The sequence below is a fragment of the Tachysurus vachellii genome, chromosome 4 (genome assembly GCF_030014155.1).
Source record: "Tachysurus vachellii isolate PV-2020 chromosome 4, HZAU_Pvac_v1, whole genome shotgun sequence".
NCBI lineage: Eukaryota > Metazoa > Chordata > Actinopteri > Siluriformes > Bagridae > Tachysurus > Tachysurus vachellii.
This window is the reverse complement of record NC_083463.1, coordinates 4,407,043-4,424,744: the sequence shown is the minus strand read 5'-3', so window position 1 is coordinate 4,424,744 and position 17,702 is coordinate 4,407,043. Positions and strand designations below refer to the sequence as shown.

The following is a 17,702-nucleotide window of genomic DNA, read 5'->3' as shown; positions in this document are numbered from 1 at the left end:
TCAAATAACAAACAACAATCTTGTCATCCTTAGTAACTGCCTGGTAAGGTTCATTGTGGTTTAAATTAGGCTATTAACTTTCTTATATTTATACAGATACGGATAGTGGCACTTCGTTATTCTCTTAAAACTGATGCTTAATTCAAGAGAAGTGACTTGAAACAAGACAAAACTTTAACGAGGCATCACTGTAACATTATAAACAGTAATCAAAACTAAAGCTCACATGTTGGTGGTGAAGATGCCATAGATGAGGTCTTGCTCAGGGAGGTAGAACGTACTGTGGAGCTCATGGTAATAGAAAGGCACATCTCCTGAGCGTGAGCAGTTCAATCTGGCCTTCATGAACGTCGTCCAGGTGTCTTCAAGCAGGAACCTGCCACCTACATCGTTCTGACACACCCGTGCCACCCGAGAGAACACCGCCTTCCCACAATCCTCCTCCACCGCCACCTCCCTCAAGAAGAAGTAGGTGAAGCGACCTACCTCATACGCTGAGACAAACTGAGGCTCTGAGGAAGGCAGAGAGAAAGAAGAATAAAAGAGAGAGACACTTATAATGTCCCTTGCTACTATGCTTTGCCACCATTATACACAATACATTCAAGAGAAAAAGCTAATTAGAACTAAATACAAATGAGAAAGCAAAAAAAAATGAAGAGAGGATGGAAAAGAGTCTGAGAGAGATAGAGGCAGAAAGACACACTAAACAGAAAATATAGACAGTGCTCTCAAAGAAAGAGAAAGAGAGAAAAAGAAAAGGATTGGGGAAAGTAAGATTAAAAAAATTAAGGAAAGAGAAAACCACAGTATCTGTTGCTACATTCAGTAAATCAGCTGTTGTTGGAAGCACGTGTGTCAGCACCAAACATGTAAGTAATATAATGTATGTTATATTTACCATTCAGCCATTTGGAGTTGTACTGAGCTGTCCGGAGAGGAGGCATGTTCCCCAGGCTGCGGTAGATCACAGGGTCACGACCAGAAAAATCAATGACTGTGGCTGCATAGAGATCACCGCTTTCGGTTACCATGGCGGTGGAGTTGTGTTTGGGGTCGTAAGGACAGCGAGCAACCCCGTTCACCGTCTCAATGACGTGGGCAAGATCAGAAGCAGAACGGACAGTGCAGATGGGTGCAAACGCGTTAGTGCCGCAGGAGAACAGACGAGAACCACTCAAGAGTAGCACACGCATGTAGTTCTGACACTCATCCTGAGAAAGAAAGAGAGAGGAAGAGTGAGGATCATTAATCCTCACAGTCTTAAGTAGTCCTAGATTTTATTTTTATAAAAAATTTTTATTTGTGGGTAATATTTTCAGAGAGGCAGAAGTGTGAATGACTAAAATTACAAAAGAAACTAACTACATTAATTATAAAGTTGATAAGTTATAAAGTAAAATAAGTTGATATAATAAAAGTATATATTTTTCTTGAATAAAGTTATAAATAAATTACACGTGTTGTTATAAGAATGACATTACATAACCATGGTTGATTATTTTCCTGTAGCAGCATGCTAACCTTATGTTTGCACTACATTCATTACGTGTTGTGCTCTTTTTTATTGGCTTTTACCATCTTTTCCACAGTAAATAAAAACATTTGAGAAAGTAATAAAAAATGCTTAACTTAAGAGAGAGATACTAAGAGGGGAAGACAAATCACGTGAGACAAAACAGAGTAACAGCCACTTTTGTGTCTTCATCATCAGCTCCTTCACCACAGCTCTTTACTCAATTGTCTCTCTCACCTCTGTTTTCCCTTTGCTCCGACAAGATCTGCGTGTGTCTTCATCCACTCCACACTCCATGCCCTGCAACACAGACACAATCAGAAATTAAAGACATAACTACTTATAATGCATGATTGCCAAGAGACACATGGAATGTTTCAGTTCTGATTTTAACAGAGACCTAAATCCATAAGCAGGGTCCTGATTTTCCCAAATGACAGGCAACGCTGGGTAAACAAATCCAAGTTTTAATTAAACAGAGTAACGACTTAGCAACATTAATTATGCTAGCCAGATGGCTAAAAGCAGCACTGCACTGACAATAACCTGCTAGATACTTAACATTATGAAAATGATACTATCATCTGATGGTAAATAGATAACTAAACAAAATATATTTTTTATATTTTAAAATATCAAATGTCATATTTCTGATTCTTCTGTCACATTTCTTGTTCTGACCTTACTGTTGGGGTTTTGGTGTGATATTGTATTTTGTATTTATGGCCCTACTTAAGTAAACTTAACTGTTTAAGTAAAGCAGAATTCAAGTTAGTGGTTTTTGTTTAATAGTAGCTAAGATTCTCTTGCAACCTGGATTATACTGTAATGCCAAGTTTTACTCTAGTTGAAACAGGAAAACAGGGACAAAGCTTGAGTACTTATTTGCTAATTAGCTAACTTGCTCATGTGCTAGTTTAATAAAGTACCAGGCATGTGTACTGATGAAAGAGTCAGAATAATAAATGCAACTTTACTATCAGTTTTCTATAGCTTGACAGATTGCAGCAGTGCTTTCTGGGTTATTTATGCTGAAGTTGACAATGTTATTGACTCAATCCCTCATCTGAGAAACTTCACTCAAGCTATTAAACTAACTGAGGTAGAAATGGAGAGTGGGGAGCCAACAGTAACGTGTAAAAAAGTGCTGCAGTTGGGCACTTTCCCACTTTATTAACTGGAGTAAAGAACAAGCTGCTGCGTTGGTGTTTTTGTCAGGAGAAGTGAACATGACTCACTTTAATGGAGCGACAGATGTACGTTCATTGAGAGAATGCAGCTAAACAGCGTTCTCTTGTAGAGCATTAGTGCTTTGCCTGCTTTAAGACACCAAACGCAGCAAATGTATCAAATTCAATTAGCTGATGAATGTGTGTGTGTGAGAGGGAATCAATATTTTCCTTTTTGAAAACACACAAATGCTTTTAGCTTCAGCGATAATAATGAACACCTGGCCCCAAGGCAAAATACCCCAGAGTCCAACATGGCAAAATAAACTGATTTATCTCAGACACTAAAGAACAAGGCAGTCTGTGGAACCAGTGTGCAGTGTTTCAAGAATTACAGACTGCACCTAACCAAAGTAATAAGTAGGGAATAAAACACTTCTGTTATAGTAAAGTAATTAAAGGGATGCAATGAACATGAAGGTGAGTTACTGTTATATGCCGATAAGTTATCTATTTTCCAATAACTGCAAGTGTTTTATTACTTTAATACTACAACAATTTAATACATATTAATTTTATTATGGAAAAAGATGATACAAACATAATTTATCCTCTTAAAGTTCTACTTTAGACCAAATTTCTGAAATTTAAAGCTTTTAACATTTAAATGTTATTATTATAATGTTATTTTATATGATTATATATATTATTATTATTATAGCTTTATAGAATTTCTATAGAAGATGCAAGCTTCATTAACAGTGTTTGTTAGCTACAATAGCCAATTAGCATTTTAGCACCAGTATACATCTAAAGACATAAAATTCAGACACTGTTAGAGTATGTTTGGGGTAAAGTTGCTTTATTGTTACTCTGTCAACATCCATGACATATAGGTCCGGCATGAGGGGAACAAATGCTTTCAGCCACACACACAGAAACAGCTTTCAATGTAACTCCCCAGGTCACATTTCTAATTAATCAGAGCTTTCTCTAGTATGAATGGCAAACGCACAAGGTCAGAGGTCAGAGTTTGAAGTCAGGGCATACTGATACTAATTATCATCTGCAGTAGAGAATTTTTACAACTCAAACACACCAGTACATAAGCATGAGAGTGCTCACATGAAATAAACTCTTACCCTCAAGTCTCTTGTAATCAAGTGCACATAAGTCCTATGTAAAAACCTTTTAAAGAAAAAGATAAAGTTCATTTTAAATAGAAAACTCAATTCAAAATTTCTACACAGGACATCACTAGACCAATCTCCATAGCTGCTCACAGAATTAACAGTAAAATGTATTACTTCTTAATTTTCAAATGAGTTATAGATATTATCTTGTTAAATCTATAACACTGACTATACAGTTTGCTGTTTTTTAATCACTAATATTAGCTGACTACACTGTTCAATATATATATATATATATATATATATATATATATATATATATATATATATATATATATATATATATATATGAACATGAAGGTGTTTGGGTTCATGGTATTTCAAAGGCATAAAGGATGAACATGACCTTATTCCAACCTAAGTTTAGAGTTATGTCGAGTTTAGTGTTAAGCTGAACTCGGGTAAAATAAAGAGTTTAGAGTTAAGTAAAGTTAATAGTTATGTTGAGTCCTGTGATAAATTAAAGTACAGAGTTAAGTCAAGTTAAGCGAAAATTTTAACTTTTAGGTAAATAAAGCTCTGAGTTAAGTTGAGTTCAGAAGTAAGTTGAACTCTGAGGTAAATAAAGGTTTTAGTTAAGTTGAATACAGAATTAAGTTGAGTTCTGAGGTAAATAAAGCTCAGAGTTAAGTCGGGTTCAGAGCTAAGTCAGCTTCTGAGTTAAGACAAGCTCTGTGTTGAGTTCTGAGGTAATTCAAGCAAGTTCTGAGTAAACTGAGTTCCAATTTAGTAAATAAGGCAAACAGAGAATTAGTATCCTGGGCTGCCTTCCAAATGCCTTTCTGCTCCTTTGTCCCTACAATATTACTGTGCACTACACTTGTACAGTAATATATTGTCAGCAAGCTTGCTAGTATAAAGTGCTGGAATATTTAAACATTTACAGAAAGGTACTGTAATATCATTCATAGAATAAAATAACACATAATCCAGTACATTCGCTCATTGCTCTGATGCCTTAATGCTTTAAACATTGTGCAACACACAGCATCAAGAATCCATTAAGCATAGAAAAATTTAGACAGCTTGAAAAACTGAAGATATGTTTAGAGGTGTTTGAAAAGTAAAAGAAAGTACATTACTATGGAGAAAATCATTTAGACCAAGCTTTATTTTCGGTAATGGATCACAGTGCAGTGTGATGTCGTGTGAATTGGAAAAAACCCATCAAAATCATACTCTTAAATGTAAATGCGGTCATTTTTCAACATTTCAAAGAATTCAAATGGTTATTTTGTCACATATCATTTTATCTCAAAAGCTACACTCTCAATGCATAAAGGGAATGACCATGTGGTATGTCACCTACAAATCACATGAATATGCTAAATACATAAATAACAATTAAAAAAATGATGTGATTACAGCTAATTCAGCTCTGATGCTGTGAAATGTCTAATTTTGCTATTAAACCACTGTTTTTCCTTTAGAAAGAGATATGGTTATTTCTTCAATTTATTTGATTGCTAGTGAAGAATTATATCATTGTAATTTTTTTTTAGTAGCTGAGTTTATAGCAGGGAGCTTTTTCTATTCTGCTCCCTTGTGGAATTACAGAGCACATAATATTTTTTCAACTTCCAAATCAATTCCAGTCCATAAGACAATTTTAATTCAAGATGGGGTATTATTTCAGTATGGCACGGTGTCAGTAAAATAAAACCACTATAAATTCATTTGTCGGAATGCATCAAGGCATCACTGATGCGATAACTATTTATGTCAAAAATGTTATTGCACTAAATCCCTCTTTTATAAATGCAGTTGAGTAAACAAGTGTTCTGTTCCTTTGTGAGTAAAGGGATGTATGATGTAAATCTTGTTTGTTTGGAATTACACACACACAAACACACATACACAGCAGATGTGGTAAATTAGGGCTGCATGATTAATCCTATTTTATTGTTAGCTTTAAATGCAGAGCTGTGGAGCTGGGATAACAAAACCCCATAAAATGGTTAAGTGGCTTTACTTACAGACAGTAACAAACTGCTGAATTGTGTATGTGTGTGTGTGTGTGTGTGTGTGTGTGTGTGTTTGTGTGTGCATATTCAGCACTTTGTAAGGTCCAAATGCCTTTAATATAAGTCTTCAGTACAGATAGATAGATAGATAGATAGATAGATAGATAGATAGATAGATAAAAGAAAAAAAAAGAAAAAGAAAAAAAGGGGGAAGTCGTGGCCTAATGGTTAGAGAGTCTGACTCCTAACCCTAAGGTTGTGGGTTCGAGTCTCGGGCCGGCAATACCACAACTGAGGTGCCCTTGAGCAAGGCACCGAACCCCCAACTGCTCCCTGGGCGCTGCAGCATAAACGGCTTCCCACTGCTCCGGGGGTGTGTTCATGGTGTGTGTGTTCACTGCTGTGTGTGTGCACTTTGGATGGGTTAAATGCTGAGAAGGAATTCTGAGTATGGGTCACCGTACTTAGCCGTATGTCACGTCAAATAATAAAAAAATAGATAGGTAGGTAGGATTCCTTTTGGTTACTAATGTTACTAAGGTAAGGGTTGGATTTAGATGTAAGATAATAGTTTTGTCACCTTTATTATTGGAGCACATAATTTACAGAGCATTCAATTATTATACTACAGTGGCCCTGGAACAGAGAGGGTTAAGGACCTTGCGCAAGGACCCAACAGTAGCAGTTCGGTGGTGCATGAACCGCAACCTTAAAACCAACGTTAAACCCACTTGAGCCACCACTGGGCTCATATAGATTTATTAAAGGTTATAATGAACCTAAATTACCTGTTATACATGTTACTTTGGTCAACACATAAGTGCAGAGATCACATCAGCTTTGTAAAAACTGTATTTGTAAGGTTGTGTGTAATCGTGAGGTCACTTAACACAGTCTTATCAATCACCAGGATATTTGGTCCTCACAAAAGGCTGAATATGTGAACATATCGTCTTAAGTGGCTAAGATGTCATTTTTAACAATAAGAAGATAAAATGTTTAGAGATGAACAGTATCTGGTTGCTTCTACTACATTGTCTGAAGATGTAAAGCTTTACATTAAGGTTTCCTTAACTAACATGATATAATAAACAACCGCCAAGTTGCCTCTGCTGGGCCCCTGAGCAAGGCCCCTAAACCTCGCTGCTCCAGGAGTGCTGTACTGTGGATTCCAAAAAAGCTGGGATATTCAAAGAAAATAATTCCACTGTGGTGTAATGATGAGAATTATTGTTAATAATAATAATAATAATAATAATAATAATAATAATAATAATAATAATAATAATAATAATAATAACTTGATTAGATAAGTTTCATTATTTATTTGTTATTTTATAAATACATTTATTTGTATTTATATATTTATTTTTTAATCATTGCCATTGTTGTGTTGTTTAGTCATCATCATCATCATCATCATCATCATCATGATCATCATCATCATTGTGATTAAACATGTTTATCACACATTCAATGTTTGTTTATTTTGTGCAGCAGTTTAGAATGTAAAAGTGTTTTGAGCTGTAAGAAGAGCGCGATACATTTTACAATGGCTGTTTCTGAATATAAAGCAGACAGGTTTTATAAGTGGATGTTTTTGTGGGCTGAACATCTAACAGAGACGACATGAAGAATGAATCGTCATTCATCTGCCACAGCCTGATGAGGTCCATTCATCACAATGACATTCAGCAGGAGGGCAAACGAAGGGTCCTGGGGTCAGAGGTCACCACTCTGCTAGATGTTTACGCATACTTCCACACATCCTGCACACTGATCATTCCCCTAGACCACTGAAAATGACATAAAACTGTCTTTCTTCCTATTAGCAATTACCAACCTATAATTCTGATAAGTTTCAGGGACTAATTGATTTCTTGTTACAATCAAACCAAGCAACCATTTTCAAAGAAGAGCTAATTTCCTCATTTTCTTTAGTATGGCTGTTGGAGCACAAGTATTTCTTTTCCACCGCCAGGAGCTCAGCTTAAAGGAATTTCAGCAGGCGCATGCAAGAGATTGTGTGTTTGAAAGAGTTGGGGGTTAAAGGTTAAATGTCAGGCTTGTGGACACAGTTTCATGAGATCAGTGAGGATTTTCACAAACTGTTCAGAAATACAGAGATGAAAGTAAACGTGGACAGAGAGAGAGAGGGAGAGAGAGAGACTGCATTTCACTAGCAGCATGATGCATCCATACCTGCCACAAAAAGAGGTAAGAGTCGACCAACCAGTGATGCACACAGGACCTCTCTCTTTCACACACACACACAAACACACATGCACACACATGCACACACACGCACAGACATACACACACACACACACACACACACACACACACACACACACACACACTCACACACACACACACACACACACACACACACCACTCATAGTCATAGCACTTGCCTATATAAATGCTTTGGCAACACACTGTACAAACTGTCATGCCAATAATAATCGTTTGAATTGAGTGAGAGAGAGATGGAGAGAGAGAGAGAGAGAGAGAGAGAGAGAGAGAGAGAGAGAGAGAGAGAGAGAGAGAGAGAGAGAGAGAGAGACTGCATTTCACTAGCAGCATGATGCATCCATACCTGCCACAAAAAGAGGTAAGTCGACCAACCAGTGATGCACACAGGACCTCTCTCTTTCACACCCACACACACACAAACACACACACGCACACACAAACACACACACAGACATACACACACACAGAAAGATAACATATTCCATTGGGATAACAATTATAATAGATAATGGATATGGTCAAAGACGTGTAAACAGCTTAGATCAGGTTTTTCCACACCCCATATGCACTAATGTCTGGCCTTTAAAATATAGCTTTAATCTAGACAGATATAAATTAGATGCAGGTAAGTTAGGTCAAAATTCCTCATTTCGAAATTAAATGGCACTCATGATTCACTGTTGTAAAATGTTGTTAGGCGTGAGGGTTTTAGCTAGCTGAGATATACAGGTTTGGACAGTGGTTTTGGAAATTCACATATCATACCATGGACAGCTTGTACATTTTTAATAGGAGAGAAAATAAAAAACAGCAACAAAGCAGCTGGAGCATTTGAGAGCATGAACCTTCACTCAACCTCTACATAACCTGTCACAATGACAACAATCCTCACAATATTCAGACTATACTTACTGTCGCATGTTATCTTATCAACATGATGGAAATAATTATTCAAATAAACATCAAATGGTACACAGGAAATCTACAAGGATTTTTCTAGGGACATGGACAGAGCAAGGCTACAGTCAGTCTGGGACCCAGTGCTGGTGTAAAAAAAAATAAAGGCCTGAAGGCAAGACACAAAGAAGCAGGAGGCCACAATAATCTCGATGGAAACAAAAGAATCACTCGTCCTTTCTGCTAAAAATATTTTAGTCTAGCATGTTTTGCTCAGGAATGATATTAAGACAGGATAATATGCTTGTATTATAGACTGTTTATATGTAAATGAGTAAGACAAAGAGGGCGGGACAAAGGGGGTGATGAGAAAGTGGGGGGCAGATTGAGAGATGTGATGGAGGGATACTGAGGGGGAGAGAGTAAGAGAGAGAGGGAAAATAGGGGAAAGAGAGAGCGTGAGGTAGAGAAACAGAAAGAGGGAGAGAGGGGGGTTATTAACCATTTAAAGATGCATGCATGAAGGGGGGATAAAATAGAACAGGAAAAAAGAAAAAAGTAAAGCTCATAAAAAAATGACAGAAAGAAAAACCGTGTGAATATGATCAGTGTGTGTTTGCATTAAAATGAGTGTGTACTTCCACAGAGTGTGAGGTTAGTCAAAGCTACTGATTGCTGATTGCTGATCGGTCGGCTGTAATAAACATAATGACATAATCATCATCTGGCAGTTGGAATTTAAATTCCTCAGCAGTGTCATTTAAGGGGAAAGATTCAGACTTTAAACTGAAATTGTTTAAAAAGTGTGTGTGTGTGTGAACATGATTTCTGAGTGTATGTGTACGTGTGTGATTTCTGAGAGTGTCTGTGTGTTTGTGTGTTTGTGTGTGATCTCTGAGTGTGTGTGTGTGTGTATGTGTGTTCGCATGATCTCTGAGTGCAAGTGTGCATGTGTGATCTCTGTGTTTGTGTGTGTACATCTGTAACCCGTGTGTGTGTGTGTGTGTGTGTGTGTGAGAGAGAGAGAGAGAGAGAGAGTGGGAGAGCGAGAAAGAAAAAAAGTGGAGATTATTTACCTGAAGTAGAGAAACATTAGCCAAACTCAGTCTGAACAGGTAGTTCCTACAGAGAACGACAAAATATAAACAATGTAGGGTTGCTTTATGCAACTGACTGATATGTGTGTGTGTGTGTGTGTGTGTGTGTGTGTGTGTGTGTGTGTGTGTGTGTTACCTGGCTCCAACGATTAGCTGGTTCCTGCTGAGGTCTAAAGCGAGCTGGGAGTAATCACTCACTCCGGGCATAGAAAAGGATGAGAGCCACACACTGAGATCTGTGGACAGAGAGATATTGAGACACATCCTGTGTCATCACTGTCATTGAGAGAGAGAGAGGGAGAGAGAGAGAGAGAGAGAGAGAGAGAGAGAGAGAGAGAGAGAGAGAGAGAGAGAGGGAGAGAGAGAGAGAGTAGGGGAAAACTTCTGACCTTCATAGGATGAAACAGGATGCAGTTTCCTGCTGCACTGTTGAGCATGAGAGGAGATGAGGTCGGGGTTAGAGAGCAGGGAATTCTGGGATGTAAGGAGTGGATAAATGGAAAGAACGAGTAGGACGATGAAAGATCCAGGAAAATAAATGGACATTGCAGGCAGCATGGTTACCATGACAACCACACCTTTATCACAAAACTGGGAGTCACCTGGAGGGGAAAAAGCAGATAATTAATAAGTAATTAATAAAGACACAAACAGACAATCAAATAAACAAACAATACCTAAAAAAATAAATAAATATTCTACTAAAGAAAGAAAGTTTGTGTGTGTGTGTGTGTTTGTGTGTAAAATAGAGAGAAGAAGCGACAGAGAGAGAGAAAGCAGAATCAATAACTTTCTGTAGCAACAAACTGTGCTCTCATAAAAGTTAGCCAAAGGCTGTAAATGATATTCTGATTTATAAAACTGAGCTTTAAATCGTTCACACACAAACACAAACACAAACACACACACACAATTTATACTCATATTTATTCAAACAGATCAGGTTTGTTGGCCAGGTATGTTTTTACACACACAAGGAATTTGGTACCAGCTGTTGGTGACCCTCAAAGGTACAGACATAAAATAATGAACCTATACATTTAATTTAAGACAATGCTATAGAGAAAAGTTAAATAAAGCCCACAATATACAAAGTAAGACATGTTAGCAATGTATATAAAGTGTGACATGTTTTGCAGTGTATACAATGTGCATATTAGTGCAAATAACAATAGGGTACACCACACATGAGAACTATTTTTACAACACATGGTATACTGAACAGAATGTGTAAGTAGTGCAAGCAGCAATAGTGTGTAACATATGGGGATGAGGTGATGAGTGACTGTTCTTACAGTACGGTATTTATAGATGTGGAGTGGAGAGTAACAAGTTAATCTCAAACAATATTCAAAAATGTGGTCTCTCACAGACACATACACACATACACAAACACACACACAATATCTCTACTGCTCTTTTCTCAGCTCCACTCAATCCTCCCCTGAGCATGTCTAATCTGGCTCAAAATCCAAAGAACCGCTCTATCGCTGCTAACGCCCTGCTAACACCCCCGCTAACACCCCTCAAGCATCCCGCTAACACTGTAGCGCTCACACACACCTCCATTCACACAGCGCTTTTCAGCCTGAGCCAGGCCATTGGAGATGAACGGATGACAGACGAAAGTGAAAAAGAGAAAATGAAAGGCACAGGCGGCATTGATGGACATCCAGGAAAAAGTCCACACTCAAGACATTGAGGTTTTGTCTGCAACGATTCGATACGGATGAACAGATAACGGTGTGAGGGACAAAGGAGTGAATTAATGAGGCCACGGATGGACGCTTGACCGTCAAACAGATAGACAGAAAAACAGACTGATAGATATATCAGTCAAAAAGGCAGGTGTATAGTTAAATATTCATTTCCAACAACAAGGCACAGACTTTTATTCTGCTTATATCACTAATTACATCGTTCAGTTTATTAATTAACAACACATTTATCATTTGAATGGTTTGTATTGCATTGTATTGTGGTTTGTATACGTTTGTGTGTGTGTGTTTGTGTGTGTGTGTACAACCAACTAACTTTTCTTTTTTACAGTCCAAACGTTCAAAGTCCACTTGAAACGATAATATATTAGGAGAACAAGGGCTTTAATATAAACCTATTCCTCAGGTAACTGTGGGTACTATTGTACAAGCTGTGGTTGAGTGGCTACATAACTATATTGTTACAGTGGCTCAGTGGCTAAGTAACTATATTGTTATTCTGTTGTTATTCTGATCATTACACTGAAAAAAGGCCCTAAGAACAAAATAACTGCTGTTCCGTTGGTCTGCATTTTTTTTTGTGCTATTAAAAAAGAGACAGCTAGAGAGCTAAAGACATGTCTGATCTCACCCAGGGAATACTTAGAAGCAGAAGAGGTATTTACGTGTTTAATAATGATTTATACTCCATTATGGTGGTCTGATCTCTGTCTCCATGTCAGGGAGCTAAGGTGTCTGTGTGTGTGGGTGGGTGTGTGTGTGCATTTGTGTGTGACGTAAGTACTTGGAATGGAGTGGAATTCTTATTTCTCATGTCTTATTATGTAATCTTGTTCGAACAAACCCAAACATTTCATCAGAGCACGGAATGACAAAAAGGAGCTTGTTAGTTGGTTGTTGAGGGAACGATAATGTGGATGTTCATCTCTGTGCTCATAAAGGGCTGTAAAGGCAAATATTTTACTGTCTATGGTTAAAAGCACTTTACAAATTAAACTGGTCTTAATAAAATAGAGAAATGGACAGTTTTATCAAGCTGTATGTTACAGTAAATAAATAGTGCATATAAATCTTGCAGATTGTGGATGAATAAGTGGAAATGTGAGGGGAAATTAAATCGTAAAAGCATCCTACAAAATATTCCCGATATAGAAATTCACTGTTCTAAAAAAAATAATAACCAGAGAAAGCCAAATTAATCACAGATTGTGTGCCAAAACCCACAAGAGCTGTTTGTAAGACCAAGATAATAATAAATCCTGCTTTCTTTATATTTTAAAAATATATCATTCTTTTATACCACAGTGTAGCTTGAATCTGATTGGTCAGAAGGTATGCATTCATTCAGCACAGGTAGTTCCAGCTGTACCATGAAAGGTTAATATTCATGACCCATCCATGATAATAATAGGTCAGGGAGAGAGAGAGAGAGAGAGAGAGAGAGAGAGAGAGAGAGAAAGAGAGAGAGAGAAAGAGAGAGAGAGAGAGAGAGAGAGAGAGAGAGATTGTTGTCCTCAGTGTTTTCTTCTTCTTCTTCTTCTTCTTCTTCTTCTTCTTCTTCTTCTTCTTCTTCTTCTTCTTCCTCCTCCTTTGTGGTCTCATTTATACTCTATTACCACATTTACCTGTACAAATTTACTAATAAGAAAGTTAGATGTTAAAGAAAGCTAGAGCAAAAGGCAAAATGATTTATGAGATAAAAAAAGAGAAACTGATAGAAGAAGGGGACGAACAAACTGAACAGAAAAATGTACAGAAAGCTCCAAATGTGAAAAGTGTTTGATGATAAATGTAACACTTTCAGCTGGGGAAAAACATTCAACTGAATGGTGTGTGTATTGTTAATGGGGATATCTATCTATCTATCTATCTATCTATCTATCTATCTATCTATCTATCTATCTATCTATCTATCTACACTGCGACTGTAACAGAGTGAGTGATCTGATCGAGCAAGGGAATGAATTTTCTGGAAAATTGTGCTGCATTACGCCCCCCAGTGTGCATTATTTTCATACAACTGCACTATCTATTGTATATTATTGCTTACTTAACAGTGTTTCTCAGGGTGATGTCGGTACCGGCATGACTCCCCTGAAAAGTTTCTAGCAAGACATCTCTCATAAATAAATGCAGATGTGACCACATTGAATCATGAATATCTACTGAATAATCATTGAATATTTACTGAAAAGGACAATGCATAAGAAAGGTATAAACACTTGTAGGAACATGTTTTTATATAAAAATAATAAAGAAAAATAATCAGTGGCATTGTGATTTGATATCATTTACAGCATTTAGCAGACACCCTTATCCAGAGTGACATACATTTTTATGTACATTTTGGGCCTTGCTCCTAGGGCAGAAGTGGTAGTAAGCAGTAAGCTACCACATCTGGGCCCCTGAACAAGGCTCTGTGATGTGATGTGACATGACGTGACATGGCGTGGTGAGATTTGATGTGATGTAATGTGATGTAATGTGACGTGACATGGCATGGCTTGGCGTGGCATGGCGTGGAGCCATGCGTTGTGATGCGCTACAATATGTGATGTGATGTGGTGTGGTGTGGAGTGTAATGTTTGAGTTATTGTTATCCATCTAAAGCTGCTTGTCTTCATATAATAGTGAAGGTTAATTCTTATTATTGAATTAAAGAATGGTACATTCTTATCCATTTATAATTACAGTGATTGGTCTGTACAGTATAGATATTATAGCATCTATAACATACACTCCCCATACCTCTCTTTTTTCTCAATTGAATTGAAGTTAAAAAGACAAACGTACATTTTACAATGTTACCAAGAAAGCGTAAACTCCTCTGTCCTGAAGAGCTGACACAGGAGACACCTTCAATACACACTTAATGAATGTCTCCTTACAGAAATCTTCACATTATCATCTGCATTTCTTTGTTAAATAACTTATTAATAATATATTATGCAGAGATATATTACAGTATGTGCCATACAAGTCCTTGTGTAAGAGCTGTTACTATAAAAACGGACACATTATAGAATGCTACACTACTGCTATAGATCAGCATAGATCATAGATCATAACAATCAGCAACTTATGACCAATCAGATTCGAGCTTTCAACATGACTTGGGTAAAAGTGAATATAAAGTGAAGCTTTATTCCGACACCATAATGACTCATTTTTAATCAGCCTGTGGGATTGCGTTGAGGATCTCTTACTTTTTGTCTTCTAATGGGCTCTCAGTAATTACGCAGTGTAGGTGATGTAAAACACAGCAACTAAATTTTAAATGACTTCTAAAGCATCTGTCTCTCTGTAGTTTTCTGCCCTTGGGTTTTTTTGTGAAAGCTGAATTTAAATGCTGTTTAAAATGAAGCGTGTCTTTCCAGTGACTACTGAAATCACTTCAGAAATGCCTTCAGTGCAAATTTGCCTGGTGTCTCATTGATCACAAATTGATTTTTTCTTTTTGCCCCATTATCATTCTTGTCCTCAGCACACACGCATGGACACACTCACTGTCCAGATGAAGAATAAGAGTATGTGTGTGCAGCAGTTACAGCTGCTACAGCCAAAATAAATGAAAGAAAGAAAGCGTTCTCTGGCTGTGAACACATACACACACAGAGGACAGAAGTAATCTCCCCCAACAATAAGTCAAAGTAAACTGTGCTCAGCAATGCATGCTGAAAATCTAATCTAATGTCCTGTGTTTTTACAGGGATGTGTGAAAATACGCCTCTCAATGCATTGTCAGGTTTGTGAACATGATCTGATCCTCAGGTGGGCACAAAAATTCTGTACACACTAAACTCTGCTACACTTTACTCAAAAACATACACAGAAGCAAAAAAATGTATACACACTAGAACAGTCAGTATACACCTTACACATGCTATATTAACATGCTCTTTACACACACTGTACACACTCTGGAACATACTGGAACACTGAGTACACTTTACTCACAGTATGTTCCACTGTGTGCAGTGGAACATACTGGAACACTAAGTACACAGTACACACACTGTAAACACTGTATACATTTTACTCACATTGTACACACACTCTACACACCGAAGCACTTTGTATGCAGACTTTGAACACTACACACTTTACATTTTTTACTCACACCTCATACACTGGAATACACTGTACACCCTTTATACTCTTCTCACACATTGTACACAATTTACACACGCCGTACACACACTATACAAAGTGTATTAACTTACAGTAACACTCACACTATATAATCTACACACACTTTAAATACACTGTATATATTTTACTTTCTAATACATTGTACACACACTAAACACACGATAGATAGATAGATAGATAGATAGATAGATAGATAGATAGATAGATAGATAGATAGATAGATAGATAGATATTAAATTAGTATCTTAGTAATGAAAAATAAATGATTTTAAAGATATCAGTAAGGTAACACATATATTGATCTCATCAGGTGTCTCTCTCCACTAACAAGACATAACACCTAAACAGGAGACACAAATGGATCACACACACACACACACACACACACACACACACACACACCAAACACACAGACCATTCAATTAATTTTTTTTACACCAGCTGAAAGAGTTTCATTTATCGTCTGTCACTTTTTTCACTCTGAACTTTCTTTTAGACTTTTTTCAACCACAGTTTGTTCCTCCTCTCGTTCTCTCAGTCTGTGCTTTATCGTTTCACCTCTTTTTTTAATCTCTTTGTGGATAAATCGTTTTACCTTTTGTATCGTTCTCTTTTTGCCAGTGTACTTTGATGTCACAACAAACCAAATACATTTGTACAGATATGTTTGTAAAGTTGTGGTTATGAGAATAAGAATAATAATAAGAAGAAGAACAAGAAGATGGCTTGGGCACTGCTATGTTTGTAAACCTGTAAAAAGTGTAAAAGGCAAAAGAACATAATTAATACTCCATCTCTTTCTCTCTCACTTTCTCTCTATCTCTCTTGCTCTCTCTCTCTCTCACACTCACTCACTCTAGCTCTGTGTGTGTTTGCATGTGTGTGAATGCCTGTTCTGTGTTAGCTGTCCTGATCTCGTTAGCGTGTGAATGAAGCTGTTGATTTGACCGCGTGATTGTCTGCCAAAGTTAAACACTATGGCTCGAGTCAGAATGTTAAACAGCGGCACTAAACAGCGCTTCTTCATTTCTCACTGCTCTCCTCCCTGTCTCCACTCTCCCTACTTTTTGTCCTCTTCTCCTCCTGTATTCCACATGCATCTGTTCTTTAACCTTGTACACTCTGTAGATTACAGTCCTCCACTCCACATCAGCCCTCGATGAGTGAACCTTTTCCTGATTTTAAAATGCTTCAATCAAACTGTAGTTGTTGTTTTCCAACAAAAAAACACCACTGAAATAAATAAACTATTTAAATAACTCATGGCCTTGCATGTACCTTTTTCATTATAACTGACCTGCTTAACTAAACTTTTTAGAGAAATAAGCTACTGTAATCTGGAACATGTTTGCAGAGAAAAATGGCTAGCTAGCAGGTAACAAGTTTCTATATAAAGCTATACAAAAGTATTTACTGAGCAGCATGGACACTAGTCAATGGTTAATGATATAAATGTCTGTTGGAGTGTCTATAAATAATATTAAAAACAAAGCAAAAAACAAGTAACAAATTTGATCAGGTTAGCTAAGACAGCTAGCTAGTAACAAGCTGTGGTAACTTAATTTAATTAGCTAGAGTACGGACTGTGCATGTCTCCCTAATGAAATGAGTAGAGAAACTAGTTTTAGGTGATTTTTCGACATTACAGATAGAGGTTAATATAATAAATACATTTGTACATACAAATACAACTAAGCTTCTCATTCTGTACATTCTGGCTGTCGAGAGATGGGAACGGTG

General features: G+C 37.1%; 1 protein-coding gene across 3 annotated transcripts in view; it reads right to left on the bottom strand.

Annotated features, from left to right (window-relative positions):
- Window positions 1–17,702, bottom strand: part of sema5bb (sema domain, seven thrombospondin repeats (type 1 and type 1-like), transmembrane domain (TM) and short cytoplasmic domain, (semaphorin) 5Bb) — a 58,116-nt gene that overhangs the window by 22,040 nt on the left and 18,374 nt on the right. For all 3 annotated transcript variants that reach the window (XM_060867462.1, XM_060867463.1, XM_060867464.1), the window contains 6 exons: window positions 10,482–10,694; window positions 10,229–10,328; window positions 10,072–10,117; window positions 1,754–1,816; window positions 902–1,214; window positions 227–512 (listed from right to left, as the gene is read on the bottom strand). In XM_060867462.1, the coding sequence (XP_060723445.1) occupies window positions 227–512; window positions 902–1,214; window positions 1,754–1,816; window positions 10,072–10,117; window positions 10,229–10,328; window positions 10,482–10,659 (986 nt within the window). In that variant the 5' untranslated portion in view covers window positions 10,660–10,694. The remainder of the gene's footprint in view (window positions 1–226; window positions 513–901; window positions 1,215–1,753; window positions 1,817–10,071; window positions 10,118–10,228; window positions 10,329–10,481; window positions 10,695–17,702) is intronic.